Consider the following 18,223-nt stretch of genomic DNA (forward strand, 5'->3'; position numbering starts at 1 on the left):
TAAGTTTTTTATTTTTATACATTTGTTAAAATTCCTACAAATAGTTTTTTGCTGTGTCATTATGGGGTATTGTGTGTTGATGATTGATGAGGGAAAAAAAACAATTGAATCTATTTTTGAATAAGGCTGTAACATAAGAAAATGTGGAAAAAGTCAAGGGGTCTGAATTCTTTCCGAATGCATTGTATATCAAGTCAATAGACTTTTCGCACAGACTTTTTCATTTTGCCTGAGAAGATTAAAAATCTTCACTACATTGAGACTAATTTCTATTTGAGACCACTCGACCAAACTTAATGTGGGTCCATGTGAAAGAGGGGAGCCCGTTAGAATTAGTGAAACATGGAAGAGGAAGGCTGGGGTTGTCGGCCACTGAGGTCAAGGCCCCTGGTCACGTTTTGTTATGAACAGGACAGTGCTATGCATGGTGAAAGACAGAGAAAACAAATATGCTGTCATTTGGGGTCAGTAATGATAGAGGAGACAAATGACTCGGCCTGGTCTCATATACTAGACATAATATAGTAAATGTAAATCCGGGACACTGAAATTAGTATGATATGTTATGTTTGGTGTAGTTACATAAGAAAGAAGGTTACTTAAGGCAGAAACTAAAGTATACCGCATACGTCTTGTAACCCAAAGGTTTTGTGTTTGATTCTCATCATTGACAACTTTAGCATTTTAGGTAATTAGCAACTACTTAGCATGCATGTTAGCTAACCCTTCCATTAACACCAACCTTAAACCTTTAATACAAACCCCTAGCCTAGCTGTCACGTCCTGGCCAGTAAAAGGGTTAACTGGTATTGTAGTTTGGTCAGGACGTGGCAGAGGGTATTTGTTTTATGTGGTTAGGGGTGGTGTGTTTTCTAAAGGGTATTTGATTTATGTATTCCGGGGTTTTTGGGCACTGTTCCTTGTTTATGTAGTTCTATGTTTAGTCTAGATATGTTGAGTTAATTGGGGTTGGACTTCCAATTGAAGGCAGCTGTGTGGTGTTGCCTTTGATTGGAAGTCCTATATTAGTTGGGTGTGTTTTGTCTGTGTATTTGTGGGAGATTGTTCTGCGTTTAGCCTTATGCTTTGCCAGACTGTTTTTGTCGATCGTATTCCTGTTTGTTATTTTGGTGTTCATTTGGTACTTATTAAAACGTTGAGATGAGCATTCACATACCTGCTGCGTTTTGGTCCTCTTTAACCGACGACAAGCGTGACACTAGCTAATGTTATCCACCTTGTTAATGTTATCATTAGCCACCTAGCCACCTAGATTACGTCTAGCAACCCGAAGATTGAATGTTCGTATCTCACGATGGACAACTTTAGTATTTTAGCAACTTTGCAACTTCTTAACCCTTTTTAGCTACTTTGCAACTACTTAGCATGTTAGCTAACCCTTCCCCTAACCTTAACCCTTTAACCTAACTCCTAACCTTAACCTTTACCACCTTTTACCCTAACCCCAGCCTAGCTAACATTAGCCACTTATCTAACATTAGCATTTGCCACCAAGCCACTTAGCTAACATCTAGCAACCCAAAGGTTGCATGTTCGATTCTCATCACAGGCAACTTTAGCATTTTAGATAATTAGCAACTTTGCAGCTACTTACTAGTTTTTAGCTACTTTGCAACTACTTAGCATATTAGCTAACCCTTCCCCTAAGCCTAACCTTAACCCTTTAGCCTAACCTTAACTTAAACCCTAACATTAACCCCTAACTCTAACGTTAGTGTTTGCCACCTAGCTAACATTATCCACAACAAATATACATTCGTAACATTTCATACGTTTTGCAAATTTGTAACAATTTACAAGTTACATATCATACTAATTGGAGTGTCCCTGATTTAAATGTACTATGTTTCGTCTACCCCAGAGTCCAGGTTGAACGACTTGCCAGTTTTGTGCAGCTGGCTACCTCAAAGTCATGATGTCATGTCACCAGCTTCCAGATGAAAAAAAAATATTTTAATAATCTCAACAGCAGCTAATATCTCCAGTTGTCATTAGTGAGTAGTACACGTGTGCTATAGATAAATCAAATCGAATCATATTTGTCACATGCTCAAAATAAAGACAAAAAAGCTTGTAATAGGTCCAACGGAGAGACTTGGTACAAGGATTCCAACCTGGTGTCTCATCGATAACATTGGAAACTGGGAATTGCCTTGATTACATTTTGATAAAGCTTAAAGGAAGTATTTTCTTCATCATTACGCATGCTCACTATACCTGTTGAAATGTGGTACAGCAATAAAAGATAGAATATCATTATTATATTTATTTTATATATATATATATTATACAGATATTTACATTTACTGTACCATTATATCTATGTTTTTGATTCTAGAGCAAGGTATACCCACTGGGCACAAACTGGTTGAATCAAAATTGTTTCCATGTCATTTCAACAAAACAATTCAATATGATGATTTTGAATCAACGTGGAAAACTGATTGGATTTGCAAAAAGTCAAAAAGTAAAGGCATTTTTGGAATGTTTGTATTTTTTCAACTTTTCACCTTTAACCTGAATACAATGGCATGGTTTACATTTTTGATGATCTGAAATCAAATCAAATTGTATTTGTCAAACGCTTCGTAAACAACAGATGTAGACTAAGTGAAATGCTTACTTATGGGCCCTTCCCAACAATGCAGAGAAATAAAGAGAAATAAAAGAAAAATAATAACACTAGGAATAAATACACAATGATAACGATAACGTGGCTACTGTATATACAAGGGGTACCAGTACCGAGTTGAAGTGCAGTTGTACAAGGTAATTGAGATAGATATGTACATATAGGTAGGGAGGAATTTACTAGGCAACAGGATAGATAATAAACAGTAGGAGATGTGTATGTGATGTCAAAAGAGTTAATGCAAAAAGGGTCAATGCAGATAGTTAAAGAGTTAACCAAGAGTAGCTACCCGGACTAACTATTTAGCAGTCTTATGGCTTGGGGGTAGACACTTTTCAGGGTCCTGTTGGTTCCAGACTTGGTGCATCCGTACCGCTTACTGTGCGGTAGCAGAGAGAACAGTCTATGACTTGGGTGGCTGGAGTCTTTGACAATTTTTAGGGGTTTCCTCTGACATCCCCTGCTATAGAGGGAGCTCAGCCCCAGTGTTGTACTGGGCCTTATGCACTACCCCCTGTAGTGCCTTGTTGAAACGGGGTCTGGTACTCTCTAATGTGTGGATAGGCCACTGGGAGTAAACAGATACCGGACAACACTCTGGCCAAAAAGTGATGACAGACACAGAAGCCCAGTCTAGGAGTAATGATGAAACAGAGTATACATGTGGTCTGTGTACAGAGGGAAACAGGATAAAAGAAAGAGAAAATTACTACAATGTAAATCCAATTAACATTAATGTCAGCAATCTCCATACGCAATTTACAATAAGAGAAAAATAACGCACCATAATTCCTCTCAGGAGAATTAACATAAAAATGTATCACATAATTGTACAAAATGGTAAAGCAACTGGTGAAGAAAGTTACCCATCTACATACACATTTCTTGTATTTACATTGAACAATAGCAACAGGAATATTATAAAAGTGAAATAATTATTTGTTCTGACTTACATTTGGTCAAAAACTGATAAATATCCCTGCAAAAATTAAAATGGTCTGATCTCCAGGAAAGCCAACTCTCAGTTCCATTTGTAAACTAACAATTGGTTGCCATGGTGAATAATCCAATAATAATTGGTAGGACACATGAAAGGAAACATCAAATACTGGTAGAGCAATAAAATGTCCTTGTAGATCTAATTAAATTCAGAGGATTCTAAATTCAAATCTAACTGGCTTTAATACACTTCTGGTCAGATGCCAAGCAGTTGCCATACCAAGCGATGATGCAGCCAGTGAAGATGCTCTCAATAGTGCATCTGTAGAACTGTTTGAGGATCCATTCCAAATCTTTTCAGCCTCCTGAGGGGAAAGAGGTATTGTTGTGCCCTCTTCACGACTGCGTTTGTGTGTGTGGACCATGATCCTTCCTTAGTGATGTGGACACCAAGGAACTTGAAGCACTCGACCCGCTCCACCACAGCCCCAGCAATGTGAATGGGGCCATGCTCGGCCTTCCGTTTCCTGTAGTCCATGATCAGCTCCTTTGTCTTGCTGAGGTTAAGGGAGAGGTTATTGTGCTGGCACCACACAGCCAGGTCACTGACCTCCTCCCTATATGGAACTAAGCACGCACCTCTGAGGGGCCCCTGTGCTGAGGGTCAGCATGGTGGATGTGTTGTCACCTACCGTCACCACCTGGGGGTGGCTCATCAGGAAGTCCAGGATCCAGTTTCAGAGGGAGGTGTTCAGTCATAGGGTCCTGAGCTTAGTGATGAGCTTGGAGGGCACTATGCTGTTGAACACTGAGCTATTATCAATGAACAGCATTCTCATGCAAATGTTCCTATTGTCCATGTGAGAGAGGGCAGTGTGGAGTGCAATAGAGATTGCGTCATCTGTGGATGTGTTGGGGTGCTGTGCGAATTGGAGTGGGTCCAGGGTGTCTGAGAAGATGGTGTTGATGTGAGCCATGACCAGCCCTTCAAAGTATTTCATGGCAACAGGGCGATAGTCATTTAGAAAGGTGATCTTGGTGTTCTTGGGCACAGGAACTATGGTGGTCTGATTGAACATTTTACGTATTACAGACTGGGTCAGGTGGAGGTTGAAAATATCAGTAAAGACACTTGCCAGCTGGTCAGCGAATGCTCTGAGTACACCTCCTGGTAATCCGTCTGTCCTGCGGCCTTGTGAATATTAACCTGATGAGCGAGATCACACAGTCATTCGGAAAAGCTGGTGCTCTCATGCATGGTTCAGTGTTGCTTTTCTCGGAAGAGAGCATAGAAGGAATTTGGCTCATCAAATAGGCTCAGGTCACTGTGCAGCTCATGGCTGGTTTCCTTTTGTTATCAGTAAGAGAGCAGCCACATCTGACGAGTGTCTGAGCTGACTTAGTAGGATTTGATCTTAGTACAGTAATTTATGTTTTCACTGTTTGATGGCTGGTCGGAGGTCATAGCGGAATTTCTGATAAGCGTTGGGATTAGTTTCCCTCTCCTTGAAAGCGGCAGCTCTAGCCTTTAGCTCAGTGCGGATGTTGCCTATAATCCATGGCTTCTGGTTGGGATATATATGTACGGTCACTGTGGGGACGTCGCTTTGATGCACTTATTAATGAAGCTGTTTACTGATGTGGTAAACTCCTCAATGTTATCGGATGAATCCCGGAACATATTCCAGTGAAACGGTCCTGTAGCTTAGCATCCGCTTCATCAGACCACTTCCGTATTGAGTGCGCCACTGGTACTTCCTGTTTGAGTTTTTGCTTGTAAGCAGGAATCAGGAGGATAGATTTATGGTCAGATTTGCCAAAGATGACCTAGAGTTTTTTTGACACTAGTTGCAAATTGTGACATTTTGTTTCATTGCCCTGCATTAAAATCACCGGCCACTAGGAGTGCCGCCTTTGGATGTGCATTTTCTTGTTTGCTTATGGCCCTATACAGCTCGTTGAGTGCAGTCTTAGTGCCAGCACAGGATTGTTGTGGTAAATAGATAGCTTCGATATAGATGAAAACTCTCTTGGTAAATAGTATGGTCTGCAGTTTATCATGAGGTATTCTAACTCAGGCAAGCAAAACCTTGAGACTTCTTTAACATTAGAGATCACGCACCAGCTATTGTTAGCAAAGAGACACACACCTCCCCCATAACCCCACCTGAAGCTGCCGTTCACTCTTGACAAAGCACTCTTGACAAAGTCCTTGTTCTTCAGGACCCGTTGATAGGATAGTGATTGTACATTCACCAATAGAACAGAGGGTAGAGGCATTTCATTTACTCACCAACGTAGTCTCATCAGGGAGCCCACTCTTTTGCCTCCCTTGCGCCGTCTCTTTCTCTTTTGAGTCCCGGGGATTTGGGCCTGGTCCGGAATGAGCAGGTACATCCACAGCAGCTGACTTGCTGAAGTAGAAATCTTCATCCAAATCTTATGCTGAATGTTTTCAAAATGTATTTTTGTCCTTTTGGTAACTATAGTATAAAGGTTGGCTTTGGCTTTGAGGTCAATTTGCCATATGCAGTAAGGCCAACAATAGGAGGAATTTTAAATAAGCCACTGTGGCTGAATTTCGTACACAGTTACAACTGGCAAATTCTGTACAGAAAAACTTTTAGTGGAAAGCCATTTCTTGATGACTTCTTCCGTTTAATGAAGGAAAATGATATGCGGCTACTAGCCATTAAATTGATTAGAAGATGTGTGAGTAGTATACAGTACTAATGCCGATCATAGGCACTTATGAGTTCATTCCAAATTCAGGGTCAATTTGTGCACAGCTGGCTAAAGAGTCAAACTAGTCCATCACAGCTGTGATAATAAAGGTATTTCTAGTATAACGTATTTAATGTATTTATTTGCTTTTCTGTTTTAACAAATCATTAATATTCACAACCCACAACAACACCACTCACATGAAGAATATGGGGAGATATGATCATCTGCCATAACAGAACACAAAGACACCTCACACAGAGGTTACAACAACTACTTTCGTTTCACTAAATCCCTTGATGGGTTTTACTATGTTGACATATTGATGTGATTTATGTTAAATCCAATCCAGCATTGAGCAGTGTGTTAGTGATTGATTTCTTGGATCCGACAAGACAAGCAATGTATTTTATTGCACTGTAAAGCCAATGACGTAGAGATAAAGCAGATGTGACAGATGCAGAAGAAGCAGTAGTAAAGGGATGCTTGAAATTGCCATTGTAGTGTCTCTGTGCATCATGTTACTACTCTCTGAGTCTATTTGGAAAATCAGCCTCTCCCTCTGTCTCATCCCTACTCTTTACTCTGAGACATTTTAAAGTGGAAACTTTGGGCTTTGAACGAGACCATGCCTCCTAGCTGTTGTCTGTGTGATTGGCTCTGGAACAGAGAGTAATGGGTTAAACTAGAAGTCGCATGTGATGCGAAATCCCTCAGTTTAATCCCGTGTATTATAATGTCAAATCTGACAGAATTTTTCCCAGGTAGTTGCTGTGGATTTAAGAGCATGGCCAGGTCTCTCTAGACTCTTTAGGACCAGCTACTTGTCCTCTGTGGGATCTGTCCACAGCCAGATCTCCCCTCCACTCATTGGGTTGTTTTCTTTAGAAAAAGTGAAGTGATAGGTGTGAAGAATAGACTGTGAAGTACCTCATATTGATGGTTTGGCCACCAAAGAGTGGCATGGAAAGCATTTTTGTTTTCCTTCTCACTGGTACCTGTGTGATATTGGATGATTGTAAGTGTAAGATTATAATGGAATAATATTGTTCAAGTCAGTGTGTTAGGCACTTATCAAGGTTGTACATTTCCTTCAACAGAAATATTTTGCAGGTTGAATGTTGTTTTTAGGATATCATTGCCTCAGTAGTCGACGCTCAGTCACTACACTTGCCTCTTACTGGAGTTTCTCCCTCTTGTTTCTTCAGCCCTTTCTAATGCAGGAGGCTAGCCGTTCACTCTGAAAGTGCAGGATGAAAAGATGGCACAGCTGCTTGTACCGCCAGGACCAGACAGCTTCCGCCCGTTTTGTCGTGAGTCCCTCGATGCCATCGAGAGGCGGATCGCTGACGAGAACGCCAAAAAGTCCAAGGCGAAGCCCAACAACAATGATGACGACGGGCCTAAGCCCAGCAGTGACCTGGAGGCGGGCAAATCACTGCCACTCATATATGGGGACATTCCCAAAGGATTGGTGTCCACACCACTGGAGGACTTAGACACCTTCTACAGCAACCAGAAAGTGAGTGGGATTGGTCATCCCAAAGAGCTGGGCTTTGAAACCAAGGAGAGGATGTTTGGTTGAGTTGTGAAGGGTTAAGGCAGTATTGGAAAGCATTGGAAAGCATTTGGATCCATGTCATATTTTGAGCAGAGAGTTTATGTTTATGCAAACTAGTACTGTCTATCCTGTCATGTGTACGCTGTGCAGTGAGAGATCTCTATGTGTCAGGCACTGTGATTACCCAGAGTTGCAGTAGCACAGGCTTTCTCTGTTGTCAGATCCAAGTTCAGTTGTTATCGTGTAGGACAAAGTGATGAAGCACACTGTCATCCATCCAGAGCCTTTGTATCCAAGGTGACAGAAAAGCTATGATTGATAGGGCTCCCGTCTGACAATTTCAGGGGAGACATATCACGACACCACAGAGTACCACTGTGCTCTACAATGTGCGCTATAGCAATAACAGAAGCTGGTGTTGTGTTGTCCTTCTTTTTGTGAATAATTTCCATCAATCCTAAGTGACCAGGAATATGTGTTGACAGTCTCTCTCTCTCTCTCTCTCTCTCTCTCTCACAGACCTTTATAGTGTTGAACCGAGGGAAGGCCATCTTCCGCTTCAACGCCACTCCTGCCTTGTATGTCTTAAACCCCTTCAACCCTCTTAGAAGAATATCAATTAAGGTTTTGGTACACTCATATCCTTTGATTAAAAAAATATTAACCACATTTAATGTTTTTGAGGTCAAATAAATATGTGTCCTATATCCTATGTTTGTATCTTGTTTGTACAGATAATGATTTAAGCATTAAGGCCCGAGGGGGTGTGGTATATGGCCAATATACCATGGCTAACGGTTGTTCTTATACACGACGCAAAGCGGAGTGCCTGGACACAGCCCTTAGCCGTGGTATATTGGCCATATACCAAAAACCCCCGAGCTGCCTTATTGCTATGATAAACTGGTTACCAACATAATTAGAGCAGTAAAAATATACCTGTGTTATATGGTCTTATACAGTGAAGGAAAAAAGTATTTGATCCCCTGCTGATTTTGTACGTTTGCCCACCAACAAAGAAATGATCAGTCTATAATTTTAATGGTAGGTTTATTTGAACAGTGAAAGACAGAATAACAACAAAAAAATCCAGAAAAACGCATGTCAAAAATGTTATGAAATGATTTGCATTTTAATGAGGGAAATAAGTATTTGACCCCTCTGCAAAACATGACTTAGTACTTGGTGGCAAAACCCTTGTTGGCAATCACAGAGGTCAGACGTTTCTTGTAGTTGGCCACCAGGTTTGCACACATCTCAGGAGGGATTTTGTCCCACTCCACTTTGCAGATCTTCTCCAAGTCATTAAGGTTTTGAGGCTGACTTTTGGCAACTCGAACCTTCAGCTCCCTCCACAGATTTTCTATGGGATTAAGGTCTGGAGACTGGCTATGCCACTCTAGGACCTTAATGTGCTTCTTCCTGAGCCACTCCTTTGTTGCCTTGGCCGTGTGTTTTGGGTCATTGTCATGCTGGTATACCCATCCACGACCCATTTTCAATGCCCTGGCTGAGGGAAGGAGGTTCTCACCCAAGATTTGATGGTACATGGCCCCGTCCATCATCCCTTTGATGCGGTGAAGTTGTCCTGTCCCCTTAGAAGATAAACACCCCCATGTTTGACGGTGGGGATGGTGTTCTTGGGGTCATAGGCAGCATTCCTCCTCCTCCAAACATGACGCGAGTTGAGTTGATGCCAAAGAGCTCCATTTTGGTCTCATCTGACCACAACACTTTCACCCAGTTGTCCTCTGAATCATTCAGATGTTCATTGGCAAACTTCAGACGGGCATGTATATGTGCTTTCTTGAGCAGGGGGACCTTGCGGGCGCTGCAGGATTTCAGTCCTTCACGGCGTAGTGTGTTACCAATTGTTTTCTTGGTGACTATGGTCCCAGCTGCCTTGAGATCATTGACAAGATCCTCCCGTGTAGTTCTGGGCTGATTCCTCACCGTTCTCATGATCTTTGCAACTCCACGAGGTGAGATCTTGCATGGAGCCCCAGGCCGAGGGAGATTGACAGTTCTTTTGTGTTTCTTCCATTTGCGAATAATCGCACCAACTGTTGTCACCTTCTCACCAAGCTGCTTGGCGATGGTCTTGTAGCCCATTCCAGCCTTGTGTAGGTCTACAATCTTGTCCCTGACATCCTTGGAGAGCTCTTTGGTCTTGGCGATGGTGGAGAGTTTGGAATCTGATTGATTGATTGCTTCTGTGGACAGGTGTCTTTTATACAGGTAACAAACTGAGATTAGGAGCACTCCCTTTAAGAGTGTGCTCCTAATCTCAGCTCCTTACCTGTATAAAAGACACCTGGGAACCAGAAATCTTTCTGATTGAGAAGGGGTCAAATACTTATTTCCCTCATTAAAATGCAAATCAATTTATAACATTTTTGACATGCGTTTTTCTGGATTTTTTTGTTGTTATTCTGTCTCTCACAGTTCAAATAAATCTACCATTAAAATTATAGACCGATCATTTCTTTGTCAGTGGGCAAACGTACAAAATCAGCAGGGGATCAAATACTTTTTTCCCTCGCTGTATACCATGGCTGTCAGCCAACCAGCATTCAGGGCTCGAACCACCCAGTTGATAATGCACTTTATACAACGCGTGGGTCTAATCCTGAATGCTGATTGGTTGAAACCGCATTCCAGCCAGTGTCTATTCCACAACTTACCACCGGCTAAATCTAGCCAAGCAATTTATAAACTTGATCTCCACTATAAAAAGCATCTAGACATTATCTCACATTTTAGACTAACATTTCATTTTCAACACCAGAGATTTGTATAAACCTTGCTGTCTGTCTCTCCAATATTTGTAACATTGGTCAATATGCAAATTCGATCTCTAGCTGTCCCATAGTAATGACCATGTCAAAGAAATGTCAGTAGAAAACAGGTAAAACAAAAAGAAGTGCAGCTAATTTGCTGTCTTTCCAGCTTCAGTTTGAAGTGATTGTGTTAGCTGTGATGTTGGCTAGCTCCTCTGAACAACAGTGTCCTGACGAGTGAGCACATTTTCTATGCCAGGCAAAATAACACCTCATTAGCTCGTTGTTATGGATGTATCCAAATAAACGTATCCAGACAGCTTAAACAAACGCAAATGCAGCTACTTTGCTGTTATTCTGGCTGCACTTTTTGACCTGACTGTAAGTTAGCCGTAGTTTGCTAGCTAGCAAGCAAGGGATAAGAACGTTGCCAGCCAGTATGGTAATAGCACATTTAGAATGAACGACTGAACAACTGGGTTGCATCTCTAGATACAGAACAAAAAGACTGACCAACTGGGTCGCGTCCATAGATACAGAACAAAAACACTGACCAACTGGGTCGCGTCCATAGTTACAGAACAAAAAGACTGAACGACTGTGTCGCGTCTCTTGCAACCGAACCGATAGAAAGAACGACCAGCCGGCTTGGGTAGCAGCCTTAGATTTGTGTCGGGACTATATCTTGTGGAAGGATGACAGTATGAATAAATGCATCAAAATAACATTTTTAACAAAAATATGTCAATCATTATTTGAATATGTTGGTAACCCGTTGTATAAAAGTGATAAGGCCCTCGAAGGCGGTGGCACAATATATCCTCCAAACACAGGCTTCTCGGGCATTACCACCTAGTTGTGAGAGGTGTACGTTCTATGCCAGAGTCAAGTGTTGTATTTTATGATATGTGTAATGAATATTGAATCAATAGGTCTGGACAGTTCAGTTTCCTTGACAACTGCCTCCACATTGTTCAGCATGGTAATTATGTTGACTATCCTTACCAACTGTGCGTTTATGACCCTGAGTCAGCCCCCGGACTGGGCAAAGAATGTAGAGTAAGTCATCGTCTTACCCCTAAATCGACATGCTTCCACAATACACACACACAGTAATCTATGTAGACTAACCAGTCCCCTTTGTTTCCAACAGGTACACATTCACTGGAATCTACACATTTGAATCTCTTATAAAAATTCTGGCAAGGGGCTTCTGTGTAGGGAAGTTTACCTTTCTCCGAGACCCATGGAACTGGTTGGATTTCTGTGTTATTGTCATGGCGTAAGTATTCTCTCATTTTCCTGTTATGATCAGTAACAGTCTGTAGCTTTAATAAGGACTATTATTAGCTTCTGATGTTATTACTTACCTACAGTGTGTAACTATTGGCAACATGTACACCGGGGTCCCCCAAAATTCAGCACGCGGGTTATTTTATTTGGCCCCCAAAGTATAGATTTTTTGTTTATAATTTTTGTTGTTGGACATTAAAGACTGTAAAATCACCAGAAAATCAACCCAAAAGTGATTTAAATTGAGGAAATCTGTTCCCAAGTATTCCCAAGCATAAATAGAGAGGCATATGTGATTGTATCCCAATGTAATCAAGGTTTGAAATTATTCTGTTTTTGTCAAATACTAAATATGTTTGGAATTCTTGAGGTCAATTTGCAGTATACAAATTATTTATAACTTTGTCCTGGCCCCCCGACCATCCGCTCAAGGAAAAATTGGCCCAGGCTGAATGTAATTGGGAACCCCTGCTGCACAGTCACTAATGTTCACTATAAAAAAATTCTCACAACAAACCCACTTCTACACTGCTAGAAATTTTGCCTACATGTATTTCTACTAACACCTACCAGACTTCACTACTGTTTGTTTTTGCTGCTTGAGGCAGATGAGTTACAACAAGGACAGGATAAATGTCGATTTAGATTACAACATCGATTCTGTTTGTTGTTCAGGGGCAACATGCCACTTTGGTTTATTCTTTGTGTTGTTAGTGCATTCATTGTTTGTGGCTTACACAAGAGAACAGTCGTATTGCAATACTGGGTTAGGATGGTTGCAAGTCTCTGTAATTACAATACCATGTAGACATGATGAATATTGAGGCACTCATACTGTTCAGACTAACCTGAACTTTGATAGTGTTAATCCTTGTTTAATGTCCTCAGACTCCTCACACCTATTGTCTATCCCACCATGTAATAGTGTTTGAGGGGTTTAAGGCCCTTGCCATGTAACATGAATGTCTTTTCTCCTGAACTACACAAGCTCTATTGTAATTGTGAATTTTCCTGCAGGTATGTAACAGAGTTTGTAAACCTAGGCAATGTTTCAGCTCTTCGCACTTTCAGAGTACTAAGAGCTTTGAAAACTATTTCAGTTATCCCAGGTAAGGAGTGCCTGCTGCCAGTTGTCAGCCAGCCCCTTCCTTGTGTCATGTTTCCTCCGACTGCTCTTTGTTGTCCTGTCATGGCGTCTGTTTGTGACCTACCCCTTATTTCAGATATGTCACAGAGTTTGTGGACCTGGGCAATGTCTCAGCACTGAGAACGTTCAGGGTTCTCCGAGCTTTGAAAACTATATCGGTCATCCCAGGTGAGAGAAGGTTAAGGGTTAAGGTTTAGGGGCCAAAGGGTGGTAATGTACTACTCACTCCATCAAAGTTTAAGGGTCACTTCACCTTTACATTTTTATTTAGATCTGATGGTTTGCCTCTCATGCTGTAATATGGCCAGTAAAAGCAGTAATCTGAAGCAGTTCCTTGAAATGGAAAGGATTCTCTGCTTTTAGACATACTATTTTATTTCTTGATTTGTTTATATCTCCAGAACAGACTTGGGGGTCTAGTCGATTTTGTTTGCATGAGACTGTTTAAATCCAGCTTGTGTAATTGCGTTTGTGGTGCTGTCCAGCTCTCCTCTCCTTCCTTTGCTGTTTGGGATGGTTGCTTGTCATTGCCCTCCCTGACTGGGGTGTCTGCCTTCATTCAACTGCTCCTGACTGTGCTGTTGGTCTAATAATAGTGTGTCATATGTCAGAGCTGATCATGATGCATGTCCACCCTCACAGACATGCATGCTTTTGTTATTGTACTCTGAGACATATTTTCTGATCCAAGCTCTTAGTAAGGTTTATAACACACTGCTATATCTACAGTACAACCTACATAAAGTGCATTTGGAAAGTATTCAAACCCCTTGACTTTTTCTTCATTTTGTTATGTTACAGCCTTATTCTAAAAATGATTCAATTGTTGTTTTTTTTCAATCAGATTCAAGTCCAGGCTCTGGCTGGGCCACTCAAGGACCTTCAGAGACTTGTCTTGGCTGTGTGCTTAGGGTCGTTGTCCTGTTGCACCCCAGTCTGAGTGCTCTGGAGCAGGTTTTCATCAAGGACCTGTCTGTACTTTGCTCCGTTCATCTTTCCCTCGATCCTGACTAGTCTCCCAGTCCCTGCCATTGAAAAACATCCCCACAGCATAATGCTGCCACCACCATGCTTCACCGTAGGGATGGTGCCAGGTTTCCTCCAGACATGATGCTTGGCATTCAGGGCCAAAGAGTTGAATCTTGGTTTCATCAGACTAAAAAATATTGTTTCTCATAGTCTGAGAGACCTTTAGGTGCCTTTTGGCGAACTCCAAGTGGGGTGTCATGTGCCTTTTACTGAAGAGTGGCTTCTGGCCACTCTACCATAAAGGCCTGATTGGTGGAGTGCTACGGAGATTGTTGTCCTTCTGGAAGGTTCTCCCATCTCCACAGAGGAACTCTGGAGCTCTGTCAGAGTGGCCATCAGGTACTTGGTCACCTCCATGATCAAGGTCCTTCTCCCCCGATTGTTTGGCCAGCTTTAAGAAGTCTTGGTGGTTACAAACTTCTTCCATTTAAGAATGTTGGATGCCGCTGTGTTCTTGGAGACTTTCAATGATGCAGAAATGTTTAGGTACCCTTCCCCAGATCTTTGCCTCGACATAATCTTGTTCTCAGAGCTCTACTGAAAACTCTTTCGACCTCATGGCTTGGTTTTTGCTCTGACCTGCTCTGTCAACTGTGAGACCTTATATAGACAGGTGTGTGCCTTTTCAAATCATGTCCAATCAATTGAATTTACCTCAGGTGGACTCCAGTCAAGTTGTAGAAACATCTCAAGGATGATCAATGAAAGCAGGATGCACCTGAGCGCAATTTTGAGTCTTATAGCAAAGCATCTGAATACTTATGTAAATGTTATGTTTCAGTTTTAAATTTAATACATTTGCTAAAACAAAAGTAAAACTGTTTTTGCTTTGTCATTATGGGGTATTGTGTGTAGATTGATGAGTTTTTTATTTGTATTTAATCCATTTTAGAATAAGGCTGCAACGTAACAACATGTGGAAAAAGGAAAGGGGTCTGAATACTCTCCAAATGCACAGTATGTCAATTGTGGCGAGAACTGCCTGGACATTATAACAACTATGAGTAGGCATATTGGTTTTTATAATCACCCGTAGAGCAATAAAGGACTTTATTTTAAGCTACATTGTCATTTATGGACGTGTGCTATAAACATAGTACTGGGATTTGGATCTTAGACAGAAAAGATGATGTGCTTATCATGGCTCATATAACTAGTGGAGAAAGAACATGGGATAGCTAGGGTTGCAAAGATACTGGTAATTTACCAAAGTTGCCAAAATCTTCAGTAATTTGGGTAATTAACAGAAAATCCACTGCAATATATCGTCAATTTGGTAATTCATAATTGAATAACTTTAAAAAAAATGTATTCACATATAGTATTCCTTTTGTATGTATATGTCCGTATTGTCTGAGTTTCTAGTAAATAGACCATATGGTTCAAGAGAAAGTAGCCTAATTAATGAAAAAAAAACATTCATCAACAATGGCATTATTTTCAATTAACTCTGCAATTATTCCAACTATTGTCTTTTCTTCACAACTGCCACCAGTTTGACGCCAAACATTGATAGCAAATACATATTGACATAGTCAAATAAATATAAAGTTTGCAAAAAATATATAAAGGATATTATGCTGAAATGCTAATATTAAACACCAATATGTTTAATGTTCACTTAGTTGATGGTTTATATTTAAGATAATGTTTTACAGCTTTGTTGTTTTTTTATTTTTAAATCATCTTATTTAATGATGTCATATATTTTACATGTGATAAGGCCACACAGAGGGTCAGAGATAATTACAGACATCTGTAATAATCTGAAGTACCCCCAAAGGGCCACAAGATGTCTTGAAATAAATTACCTTAAATTCTTGAAAGATACCAAAATTCTGGTAGTTTACTGGTAAACTTCGAACGTTTCCAGTAATATACCCTCCCTTTGCAACCCTAGGGGTAACAGATGAAACCTCATCCTCATGATGGACGACCCATTGAGACAGTAGAGCGTGTCACCGCACTGCCAGCAAACCAATCTTTAACAGTTATATGAGCAGCTTCTTTTGGACACATCCACACTGTTTCCTTTTACACATATGAAGCAACAGACATATAAGGGTGTGTCATAGGTCAGAGCTGATTGTGACACAGGCCCACCCTCACAGACATGCATGTTTTTCCTGTTGTACTCAAAGTCATCTTTTCTGATACAAGCTCTTAGTAGGGTTTATAACACACAGGTATAAAAACTACTGTGACATATGTCAATTTGTGGCCAGAACTGCCTGGACATTATAACAACTATGAGTAGGACTTCCTTAGCTTATTGATGTTTATAATCACCCATAGAGCAATCAGAGACTAAATTGTAAGCTACATTGTCATGTATGGACGTGTGCTATAGACATACCGGTATTACTGGGATTTGGATCTTAGTCAGAAAAGATGATGTGCTTATCATGGCTCATATAATTCTAGTGGAGAAAAGAACATGGGAATAACAGATGAAACATTCTCATGGTGTACGACCCATTGAGACAGTCGAATGTGACCGCACTGCCAGCGTTCCAATCTCTGACAATTATATGAGCAGCTTCTTTTGGACACATCCGCACAGTTTTTTAAAAGCAACAGACGTGCTGTTTCATGCTGTGATGTTTACATTGTGTACAAACAAAGGCGTCTTTCTTTGCATACACTGTATAAGACTCCTATGCGAATAACAGTGAGGTTCTGTCGTGTCCTGCAGGCCTCAAGACCATTGTGGGAGCGCTGATCCAGTCAGTGAAGAAACTGTCCGACGTGATGATCCTCACTGTATTCTGCCTAAGTGTCTTTGCCCTGGTAGGGCTGCAGTTGTTCATGGGGAATTTAAGAAACAAATGTTTAAGGATCCCTCTTAACTCAACCGACCTCTTCGATGATTCATTCGACTTTAATGGGACGGACCTCAACAAGACCAAGTCGTTCAACTGGACCTATTACATGAACGATCCCAGTAAGCATGTTTCTTTGGCTTCAGACAGTCAATGGAGGGTTAGTGAAGGTCATGCTAGTAGCCTCAGACTACAGTGTGTGAGTCACAGCTCATTGCTAGTAGCCAAACGAGCAGACCCTGGCTAAAGAGCGTAATTTAAAATGACAGGAATGGCTGAGAGGGGTTTGTAAGAGCTTCTGGTGGGAAGTATTGTGGCGGTTAATCATAACACTGCCTGTTGGTGGATGATACTAGTGGAACGTTTAGCTTGTCAACACGGAGGGTATTGAGTCACCACCCAAGTGGGGAAAATGGCAGTGGCACCCTGATGGCCATAACACTAGGACCTGGGCAACCATGGGGTAAGAGGGGAGAAAATAGATTGAGCATTTTTAACGACCAGAGAAAGTGCTTTTTGTGAATAAAGCTTTGAACTGTTCTCTAGTTACAATGCTGTGAAGGTATTGAGGACGGAAATCATTTATCCTTTTTGCAGTTGGCAAAAGATTGACTTTGTCTCTTTTTCCTGTAGAAAATTATTACTACCTCCCAGGTAAAAAAGATGCTTTGCTTTGTGGAAATGGCAGTGGTGCTGGGTAAGATCGAGCCCACATTACTGTCTTTGTATCTGATCGTCAGGATGAACTATTAATTGTGCTTGTGTGCGTGTTTGTGTATGCATGCGGGTGTGTGCGTGTGTGCTTGTCCTCGTGCATGTCTTTGTGCTTTAACATCAAAATAGAGTTATTGTGAAAACCAGATATTGTGAATGCAGAGATAGGGATTATGATTGGCTTGTTGTTTGTTGTAGGCTGTGCCCAGAGGGATTCTGGTGCATCAAAGCGGGCCGGAACCCAGATTACGGCTACACCAGCTTTGACACGTTCAGCTGGGCCTTCCTGTCTCTGTTCAGACTGATGACTCAGGACTACTGGGAGAACCTCTACCAGCAGGTCTGTCTCATAGAGATGTACTAGAGAGCTCAACTCCTGTCTTTGCAATGGCCACTTTTGTGACAGCATGGGCAGCACCATTGAGGAATATCTACATTTTAAAGTAGTACATTTCTGTCTCTTCTACTTCTTTGAGTGTACTGGCAGTTTTTAAATAGACTGATAAGGTGCATACCACCCCCTACTTTGCTGGAGTGTATAATCTAATCAGGAACAGTATA

The 18,223-nt window shown here is 41.2% G+C and overlaps 1 protein-coding gene across 1 annotated transcript in view; it reads left to right on the forward strand.

Annotated features, from left to right (window-relative positions):
- LOC106586196 (sodium channel protein type 2 subunit alpha) overlaps nt 1–18,223 on the forward strand; it is a 56,286-nt gene that overhangs the window by 4,231 nt on the left and 33,832 nt on the right. Inside the window, exons 2-9 of the mRNA XM_014173188.3 lie at nt 7,525–7,838; nt 8,397–8,515; nt 11,627–11,716; nt 11,811–11,939; nt 13,174–13,265; nt 16,822–17,070; nt 17,582–17,645; nt 17,861–18,002. Of these exons, the coding sequence (XP_014028663.1) occupies nt 7,578–7,838; nt 8,397–8,515; nt 11,627–11,716; nt 11,811–11,939; nt 13,174–13,265; nt 16,822–17,070; nt 17,582–17,645; nt 17,861–18,002 (1,146 nt within the window). The 5' untranslated portion in view covers nt 7,525–7,577. The remainder of the gene's footprint in view (nt 1–7,524; nt 7,839–8,396; nt 8,516–11,626; nt 11,717–11,810; nt 11,940–13,173; nt 13,266–16,821; nt 17,071–17,581; nt 17,646–17,860; nt 18,003–18,223) is intronic.

The sequence above is a fragment of the Salmo salar genome, chromosome 25 (genome assembly GCF_965601325.2).
Source record: "Salmo salar chromosome 25, fSalSal1, whole genome shotgun sequence".
Lineage (NCBI taxonomy): Eukaryota > Metazoa > Chordata > Actinopteri > Salmoniformes > Salmonidae > Salmo > Salmo salar.